This window comes from Papaver somniferum, chromosome 2 (genome assembly GCF_003573695.1).
Source record: "Papaver somniferum cultivar HN1 chromosome 2, ASM357369v1, whole genome shotgun sequence".
NCBI lineage: Eukaryota > Viridiplantae > Streptophyta > Magnoliopsida > Ranunculales > Papaveraceae > Papaver > Papaver somniferum.
This window is the reverse complement of record NC_039359.1, coordinates 98686053-98696522: the sequence shown is the minus strand read 5'-3', so window position 1 is coordinate 98696522 and position 10470 is coordinate 98686053. Positions and strand designations below refer to the sequence as shown.

General features: G+C 38.3%; 1 protein-coding gene across 1 annotated transcript; it reads left to right on the top strand.

The window, feature by feature from the left end:
* The first annotated feature begins 7779 nt into the window (after nucleotides 1-7779).
* LOC113348538 (1-aminocyclopropane-1-carboxylate oxidase 1-like) lies at nucleotides 7780-10038 on the top strand. The gene is made up of 4 exons (XM_026592351.1): nucleotides 7780-7996; nucleotides 8136-8362; nucleotides 8767-9100; nucleotides 9525-10038. The coding sequence occupies exons 1-4, from the start codon at nucleotides 7889-7891 to the stop codon at nucleotides 9822-9824; spliced, it is 969 nt and encodes a 322-aa protein (XP_026448136.1). The 5' UTR covers nucleotides 7780-7888; the 3' UTR covers nucleotides 9825-10038.
* Nucleotides 10039-10470: the final 432 nt, after the last annotated feature.

Here is a 10470-nt window from a genome sequence, read left to right as displayed (position 1 = left end):
GGGGAAGTATCAGTACTTTCTTCCCTATCAGAAATCTCATCCTCGGAAAACTCTTCGTTTACCGGACTGGTAACTTCTTCATGAACCTCAGCCTCACCCATCACAATGGTAGAAGACTGCTTCGGCCCAATCTTTTTCTTCTTCTAAACCTGCAAACCAACACATGTTCCACAGAGTTACTTTCCAAACAGTTACTTTCCACGGAGTTACTTTTCGAACAAGCGCGGCCAGAAACTGAAATAACCATACCTTAGCAGTAGTGGCACTCTTCGGTGGAAGTATAGCACCAGAACCTTCCTCCTCGTCTCCTTCAACGACGTCGAGGGAATAAGGAAAGTTCATACCTGCGAAGTTTAAACGCCAGGGACAGAAATCTCCATAACGAGCCGGAGGAGATTCACGTGGCCTGCTACTCCCAGAAGGACGCCAACCGTGTGGACCGGGAATCCAACCGTACGCCCAAGGACCAACAACTTCGATCACAGTAGCGTGCCACTCGTAGTCATGGTCACGCTTGATCCTCTCACGGGCCGGAAAAAGTTTCCGCTGACTAGACCCCTCGGTGCCCGGAACATACTTCAGTTTGGCATCGCTGACCTCACTTAACAGACGAATCTCACCCCGAGGAGCAGCGAGATTCCGAAGGCTAACACTCCACGGTTTACGATTCCTACTATTGACGTAATCTCCAAAATAGTTGTTGAAGTTTTCAGGAGTGTACCATTCCTTCTCCGCGGGATTTGGAACGTAACATGTCATTGTCGTCTGTCCCTTACTCCGCAGATAACACTCCTTCAGTGCACGGAGATAATTCCACGATAATTGCGACACGGAACGGCTGTGAGTATTGGTAGAAGAGCCTTCACGACCAGCAAGCACATCGTAATAGAAGGAGTCGCCAGACTTGTACAACGGCAGCATAAGACCCGCCTCGAAAGCTCCAACCGTAGTCAACAGATGGAACTCGTCAAACTGATACTTCGAGAGGAGCTTATAAGTAATATCATCTTCGGGGGCATAGAAATGAACCTCGAAGGCTTGAAGCTCATGCTTTTCCTTGAAAACTTCAAGGTCAATATGCTTGAACGTCACTTTCTTCTTGCTGACCAGAACACTACGTATCACCGGGGCAGCCTCATCCTGTTCCGCGGGGTCGGACGAACCAACAAAAGCCTCGGAAGCTCGTCTTTTCAAAGAAGGATTTTTAGACGATTCAGTCCTTGGGAACAACCTTTGGTGTTCTTCCCTTTGAGAGGAAGTACTGGAGGCGGCGGTAGAGGGTGATGCACAGGCACTACTGAACGCAGAGGAGGAACATCAAAAGCAACAGCACTAGGAGGTGTCTGCGCACACCTAACGTCATCACGAGGACGAGAAACCGCACGCTCGGCAGCGTTTCGAGACCCGGAAGGATTTTTTGAAGGACCATCTTTCCTAGGAGGAGAGGCCTTCGCCCCTGAAGAAGAAACTCTGATACCACGGGGATCCATTTGAGACTCTCTGCTCGGAGGGGATCTCGGTAGACTAGAACCCGAGGTTTGATGAGGAAGACGCGGACGGTCAGACATGGATGCGAAGAGATACAACATAAACAAGTTAGAAACAAACACAAGGTCATTACCAAAGATCAAAAAACCACAAAATTATCAGTCCATCTCAACATAGCACAGAAACCCTAAAAACCCCAAACTCAAAAGTCCAATCAATACACGTAAAACAATGGCCTCCTTGATTTCCGACGAAGAACAGGGGCAAACTAGCATACAAGCATTAGAAAAGGGTTCTTCATCACAAACAAGGACGACAGCAGCAAAAATGGGAGGCTATAATACGATCAACAGCAGAAAATTTACAACCAACACAGCTTAAAACAAAAGGAACAAAGAAAAGAAACCTTACCACCACAAACAGCAGCAGGAAGAGGACAACAAACCAGTAACAATGAATAATGGAGCATGATTAATGCTAAGACAGAGGATTTGGTCGAAGAACAAAGAATGAAGACTGACAGATAATGAAACAAACCAGAAACAATGAAGAAGGGAGCGTGATAAATTCTAAGACAGAGAATTTAATGGTTGAAGAACAAAGAATGACAGAGAATGAAATTAATTTTCGAAGGAGAATGAAATTAATTTTTCTCCCCTCCTTAATATACTCGAAAGAAAGAGAAGGAAGTTAAGGGAGGAATGGGAAACGTGCCCATTAAATGAGCAGTTAATGCACGAATACGAAACATGCCCAAGTCTCTAGGAGAAGTTATTAGGAGAGAGGAAGAATATGTAACGACTGTTTTCTTCAATGCTCCCACTAAACACTCAAGCCCGAAGAAAAGGGGCAAATTGTGTGCACAAATTTCATCATCAAACACGTGTATATAGGAACATACGTGGAGAGCATGCGGACAAAGTCATCAAAGCATGATGACATGTGCCCACAGCTAAGATGCCCATCCCGCCGACGTTGGATCTTTGCCCAAACAAATCTAAGGGCAGAAGTTAAAAAGACGTACCGGTAACACGATGTAATGCGGAGCACCAGATAACTCCCGAAGAGTTACTTTATCTCATCCCCAAAAGAAGCCAAGATCAATGGTGGAGAGAAAAATGAACTGACATGGATGTGACAGGGGCAGAAGACACTTGCCTGACACGAGCAGGCACCTCAACTACCCGCACTAAACACTCTGAGCAACATACGTGTCGATCAACCCGTGAACGAACGAAGACGACTCTGCGTGATGAAGTAATAAACGAAGACCCCCGCGTGATGGACACAAAACACAAGAAGATAAGGTTCCAACGGTCCTCAGAGGTGGGTCCCACACTCTAACCCTATAAATACCCCCTCTCCACCAAGAGTAAGGGGATCGGAAAAATCAGGAGGAGAAGGAGAGAGAAAGATTGTGAGTGTAAGTTAGTCCTTTACAATATACAGACCTATGTAAACCCCAAAGTCACTCGACTATCTTTGTAACCATCAAGTACATAGTGAAACAACAACCCCGTGGATGTAGGCCTTAGTGCTGAACCACGTAAATCCCAGTCTTATTTACATTTCAACACTTTATTTTTGCCTAACGCTCCATGAATTTTACTTGTATGCTTCGTTTTCTTTATCTTCCCCTGCGAAAACGCCACTCGCGATGTTCTTAGATGAGGCTATGATAAACCCGAAGGTTTTGAGCCAAGGAATCAATGCCATTGTATTATCAGCACGAGTCGGTACCTAGAGTGTGAATATTGTTTGTGAACATATAAATGCCTTGGTGATTTACGTGTTCACACTTATCCTACGACAAATTTGATTTCAAATCCTTCCGTTGTATGAAGTGACTAATTATATAAAGGATGATGGTTCTTAATAGACGGTCCTTTTGGACGGCCTCAACATGATATGCACTGTTTAGAACAACTTAGTTCTAATCATAGTACAAAACATTATTATGAGAAAGGGAGTGATGGATTAGTAGTACACTGCTGATCAGTCAGCCTAAGAATTTTTCTTTTTATAAATCGTACAACACATTGAGTCATTGACGTTGTATTCCTGGTTTGGCAACAAAATAATGAAGTGTTTTTTTTTTTAATATTTTGAAGTGGTTTTTTATTATGCTTTTCACCCGAACTCTTTAAGTCTAATCGAGTAGTGGTAATTGACGTATTGAAGAGACATGCAAACTATTTGTTGTAAAGTGGGAGCTTCTTCTTTCGTTTTCCTTTTTTCTTGTTCCCCACTTTGACCTCTTCTAACTTTTCTTTTGGGTGAATTTACCTACCTTTGTTATTTTTGAAGATTATTTTGAAACTCAATTTGACTGCATCGTGATAGTGGCTGTCACTAACTAATAACCTGCTTCTGTTTTTTTTTATTTGAGTGATTTACTCAAGTATACCTTTCCAAAGAATTATGGGGTTAAGATGATCACCATCATTTAGATTGGGATGGTATTGGAAGTTCAATTATATTGAGTTATCAACCAAGTGATGGCATTTGTAACTTTGATGCTCATATATGATTTCAACCTTTTCGCCAAACAAAGAGGGCTCGCACCACTCTCCACTTGTCTGCCAGCAGGACATTATTCAAAGTTTTTACATCCCCTGGTATGTCCAGAGAAGGAAAAGCAATATTTGAAATGGTGTTTGTAGCCCGTAGGGAAGGCAATAGATTTTTTTCTTTTTCTTTTTTGATAAATCGTATAAAATTGGGATTATATGGACTTCCAGAACATCAAGATCGAAATACAATTAAACGGTACTAACAAAGAGTAATTCGTTAAGAGAAATAACGAACTACCAACAAGAATACCAAATAATCCAAGACAATGGATTTCATTAATGTAACATACGATTTTGTGAGACAAAACTTTCTGATATTTTATGAGTATAAATCCTTCCTTAATTACTTAATTTTATTTTATTTATCGTAAGGAGAAAATTTATTTATCATTAAGGAGTGGGTATAAAAGATTTGTACCACGCTTAAAAGTTATAAACTTATAAAAAATAGAAGAGAATAAAATAAATAACAGATTACTACTTTGCTTAAAAAGAATCAAAATGCATCTTAGGCTATTTAGTAATTACATCCTTGAAACATGGTTATTCAAAATTTTTGGAAACAAAATCCCAAGTAAATAAAATAACCGCAAATAGATCTTACCAAAGTATTTGAAATTGCTGCTTAAAAGGTATACTGGTGTTCCAAGAAAACAACGTAATAACTAGGTCCTTTGGCATTGTAAATTTTCATTTCAGTTTTTCTTCGAAGGAGATAATAACTTTCCAGCAAAGAAAAAGTAAAGAAATAGATGACTAACAGTTTCATTTTGAGAGCAGAAAAGACAATTTTGAGAAACATCAGTTCCTCTCCTCCTTAGCGTATCCTTTGTTAGAATACTGTTATGATCTAAAGTCCGAAGAAAAAAGCAAATTTTTGGAGGAAATTTCTGAGCCCATGACTTGACAGTGTGCATCTGACCTTGATCAATAGACATGTCTGCAGGTGCATCATAAATAAATTTAACTGAAAACTGACCTATTCTACTGATGGACCATTCAATCTCATCATCCATATCCCTTCTCAGAGAAGCCAAACTTGAACTTCTTTGCAAATCATAAAGTTCAAGTCTTGATGCAGCAGCATTTCATCTTCTTGGTGAAGCTGGTCCAAATTACTTCTTATACCACAAAATATTAGCTAAAGTTTTATCCTTACTTCTAGAAACTGCGAAAAAAAATTGAATACTTTAAGTGTAAATATATTTCATCCAATTATTTTTCAAGATTGCTTGTACAGTACCAAATTACTTACGAGTATAGCAAAGTCTACATAAAACAAAATATCTCTGACCTATAACTTGGTACACCCCCATCAAAGTAATATTCCCACTAGAAGCCATGTTCTTATTTAACATTCGAGAGAGACTCTAAAACTAGAGTGGATAAGCATACATTGCCACTCCTTAAGTGGACACACGCCACCAACTTATTTATTATGCTTTATGCAACAATTGACATCAAAACTCACCTTGGGGGAGAAACATTATTCGACATAATTGTTCTCACATTAACACACAATTTTGGTGTTAATGTTACAATAAAACACAACCGATGATGAATTAGGATCCAATGTTTTGGTGACATGTTTTTCTAGGGTGGCCTTCCCAAAAACAAACACGATCTAAGACCTATGACATTGCCGTCTGCTATCTCGTGAATTATTTGATTAAAATTAATGATCAAAATTGAGATTAGTAGATGGAAAATTTTGGCATCTAGAAATATACTAATAATTTTTAATAATAATGAAAAGCTTTCTAAAGAAATATATCATCAAAAAAAAATAAGTGCCGGAACTATCATATTGTAAGAATAAAACATGTAAGCGAATTCTCTCCGGAACTCTTTCCTTTTGAACCATTTTAGGTATGTGCTAAGTCATGTTATTACTGCCTAAACATGTCTAGATCTTATAATTACAAACTTGCATGTTTGAAGTCCACCTATGTATATTTCTTCACAAATCTTTGTATCAAAAAAACTAAGGTTTGAATTTACTATATGTATATTAGTAGGAATCATATTTCAGCGGATATCTTAATAAAAGAAGTAAGAATCAAGGGCCTTCAACATATGTCCTTACATTTGTAGCAAAAAGTTAAGAAAATCTAGTATCTTATCTAATGTCTTGGGAGGAGATGAAGTTGTAAATTTAATCTTGACACTTAAATTTAACCTTCTCATCAAAAAAATAAAATAATAATAAGCTATATGAATTTTTCAGATCCACCCATGGTAATAAAAAATATTTTCTATGCAATAAATTTGAGTTGAATGTCTTTCACAACATTGGATTTCAAAGTGATTTGATATTGGATGTGAGAGGAACCTAACGAAACCAGAAGCTGGTTCATAGGTTGGACTAAATGACCTTCCATATCCACCTCACTTCAATGATTTCCCTATTAAGACACTGCACATGATTTGTTATATTGTTCGGCAAATTGGAACTATTTACAGAGACGAAGTCAAGTCTAAGTCCATTCTAGCTTAGATCTGAAATGGAATGGGAAATTGAGGAAGCAAAATTAAAAACGGAGTAAAACTCTACCACATATAACAACCAAGAATGATAGTACATTATTATTCTTTTCCTCTTCCATATGAAACATATGGAAGGCCTAGTCGAAGAGATGATAATTTGACCACTTCAAATAAAAATCAGCCACATCTATATTGGATGCAAACTTTAGGACACTTCTCCTTCACATTCTTTTGGATTTGATGTACAAATATATGTGTCTCTAAGAGAATCGGGATAAAACCAAAGTACCAAACAACCCAAAATCCACCCATAATTTCTTTTCCTTCCCTGTTTTTTCCCCTTCGTAATGTCAGAATCGAGGTTCTACTTGCATTCCACTAGTCGCTTTGAATACTTACTTTGATGTATGTTTGTGGTCCTTCGTGATGACATTCCTCTGGCTTGGTTAACGTCTGATTCAACCCCCGCATGCCAATATTGAGGATTGACCAAGATGACTACTCACTTATCTCGAGCAGAATATATAGGCGAATTACACTCGTGGCTCTAACAAGATTTACTAGTCAAGTAACAAAGTAGGGCCACCTTTTAGAAGTCTCGGGTGAATTGACTGAAGTTTCCAAGTCCAACAACATACCCTACCTTTGAGAACGAACGGGCGGCCCGGAGAATTTGATGTTCCAAAGTTTTTATTCTGTTAAATCGCAAATGAAAAGCATCCTACACTCGGCAAGATTGTGCACAAAACTAGTGCATTGCACCCTGACTATAAATGGAAGAGCGCCTATGGCCCTAAGCAATATCTGCAATGCTTATGCAGAGGAAGCAGCATGCATGGGTGAACCCGCTTTCTTAGGTAAAATGACAAAGGACGGTTATGAATACGATAAACAAACTGGGGCCATGCAAGCAAGGGAAGTAAAGAGCAGGGCCAGCCAGCCTCACTAACAAAGAAATCTCACGGAGAGAGGGTCCCCAAAACTCAATGAGAAAAAAGTTGAGAGATAAAGGCTAGACAAGACACACCCAGACTGTCCATAATTGACAGTAATAACACGTCGGCACGTCCTAGTTGTGTAGTAGTTAGATTGAGATCCAACAAAGACCCCCACACCATCCCATACGTCCTCCACGATTCTTGCTTTCTACTATCTAGTTTTTAGCTTCTTCCTCCTAGATTTACTATAGTAAGTTGCTAGTTTTAACTGCCCGTTCCTCTATAAATCGGACTCCCAACATATGCAACCCCCACATCCGAAGAGCTGCCTTTAGGAGTGAAGAAGAAATAGATCAGATAGTCGTAGAAACTAGAAACTACACAGACAGACACAGTTCAGAAATGGATTTGTCTTTCCCAATCATCAACATGGAGAAACTCAATGGTGAAGAGAGATCATCCACCATGGAGATCATCCATGATGCTTGCCAGAACTGGGGTTTCTTTGAGGTATATAACCTTCTCCTCCTCCTCCTCCTCTATCTCTTCATGCGTAATTGTTTCTTTGCATAATAATATGTAGTAGTCGCTGTTTTTTTACTTTAAAATTCCTTTTCAATTAATATGTTTTGTTCTGAATGATAAACAGTTGATAAACCATGGAATCTCTCATGAACTGATGGACAAGGTTGAAACCTTAACAAAACAACATTACAAGAAATGCATGGAAGAAAGGTTCAATGAATTAGTAGCAAAGAAAACTCTAGAAGGAGTTGAGAATGAGATTATTGATATGGACTGGGAAAGCACTTTCTTCTTGCATCACCTCCCCCAGTCTAACATGTCAGAACTCCCAGATCTCGAGGACGATTACAAGTAAATAAGTTTTCTTTTTTCCTTTACTTCTTAAATTCTACTTCCCTAAATTCTCAAAGTTGTTGTTAAAGTGGATTACCAAATTTCATATCAGTTGTACTTGAGACTCAAATAATTGCATCTACTGTGAGAAGCCTAAATTTGTAGTGTACGTTGTTCATTTTTTACCAACAGTTAGTACTATCACATGATAAATCTGCTGCATCGGGGTAAACATGGTCATCTGACCTGATGATAAATATCCTTTCACTTCTTATCAACATTGTCGATCTGTTAAGTACATTTATACCAGACATTACAGAGAGTTATTGTTTGTTGGCATGTCTCTTTCTGTCTCTAAAATCTTGTTTGAAAGTCAAGCTTTCAAGTTTTTAACTGACTTGTGCGGTTTGGAATTATTTCAGGACTTCAATGAAGGAATTTGTTGTGGAATTGGAGAAACTAGCTGAGCAACTCTTAGACTTGTTATGTGAGAACCTGGGGCTTGAGAAGGGTTACCTTAAGAAAGCCTTCTGTGGCTCAAAAGGGCCTACTTTTGGAACCAAAGTCGGAAACTACCCACCGTGCCCTCGTCCAGAACTAGTCAAGGGACTAAGGGCTCACACTGATGCAGGTGGCATCATCTTACTGTTCCAAGATGATCAAGTCAGTGGACTCCAACTCCTCAAAGATGATCAATGGATTGATGTTCCTCCCATGAAACACTCTATTGTCATCAACCTTGGTGATCAACTTGAGGTAATTAGTACTGTAGTAAATAATTTTCACAGCTTGAGTAATTATAGAAGTCATCTTTTTTCACTGTCTTAAATGGTTTTGACGCTTTTGAGTAAGTTGGGAGAGAAAAACCATACGACACTTTTTTTATGTTTAATGCTGTTTTTGAAAGTCAAATGCGATTAAAAAAGATCGACATGAGATTTAAAGTACATAAGAATTTAGGTTTCTTTTGTGCGCCTTATTGCCTTTAGAATCTATGCTTCTCCTTTGTTGGAAAATTATATTTTGTCTTCAGCATAATATCTTCTCTAAATGGGCATCTGGAGAAATTTCTCACCCTAATTGACAACAAGATGCATCAGTTAACAGCAAGCATTGTCATATGACGCATGAGTTGTTTATGTAAATATAGAACTCATGAGTTGATGATTGTTCCATATAGGTTATCACAAATGGAAAATACAAGAGTATCATGCACCGAGTGCTAACTCAAACTGAAGGTACACGAATGTCAATTGCTTCATTCTACAATCCAGGGAGTGATGCAGTGATCTACCCAGCACCTGAATTATTGGAGAAAGAGGAAGTTGATGAAAGCCAAATATACCCTAAATTTGTTTTCGCAGACTACATGGAGCATTATATGGGGGTTAAGTTCCAAGCTAAGGAACCAAGATTTGAAGCAATGAAGGCAATGGAAAGTGTTCCCGTTTCTGCTACAGTTCCTATTGCTTTTGCTTAATTAAGAATGCATTAAGGTTAACTACTAAAATTATGAGGATTGCCACTATAATAATGTAATAATAATGGTAACAATTGGTATTACAGTGTTTGTAATTGTTTCTTGGGAGGGTAAGTGTGTTTGTCTGTGTGTTTTGTTATATGTATGAGCTAACTTCTAGTTCTACTATCATATTGGGAATTTCACCTTGAAATGTTCGTATTTAAACATTTAATCTGTTCGTAACTTTCATCAATGAACATATCTGTTAGGTGTAATTGTTGAAGACAACCGATGTATATCCTCTTATTTCATTCTTGGATGTCACTTCCACTCTAGGATAAAACGACAATAAGCTCATCTCTCTCGCTTCTTGTTCTTGACCAAATTAAGTGCTATTGAATAGTTGGGGTCAGCTGCTTGTTCGGCCATAAGGGAGTGATGGCCCAAAAGAAAAGATAGGAACTTCAAATAAATGAATAGCCTCGCCAAATGATTAATTATTTTCTTTCCGAATTGAACAAAAAGATTAAATGAACAACTTCACTAAATTCATTAACGAATTAAAAAGTTTGAGTCCTTAAAAATCCTTGGAAATGTAAACGAATAATTACCAAATCATGTACAAGAAGTACAGGTGAGTATACCAAAATATTTCATTCAATTT

Coding starts and splice junctions, on each gene's coding strand:
- LOC113348538 (XM_026592351.1), top strand. CDS start 7,889: ATGGATTTGTCTTTCCCAATCATCAACATGGAGAAACTCAATGGTGAA. Junction 7,997..8,135: donor AGAACTGGGGTTTCTTTGAG/GTATATAACCTT, acceptor AATGATAAACAG/TTGATAAACCATGGAATCTC. Junction 8,363..8,766: donor GATCTCGAGGACGATTACAA/GTAAATAAGTTT, acceptor GAATTATTTCAG/GACTTCAATGAAGGAATTTG.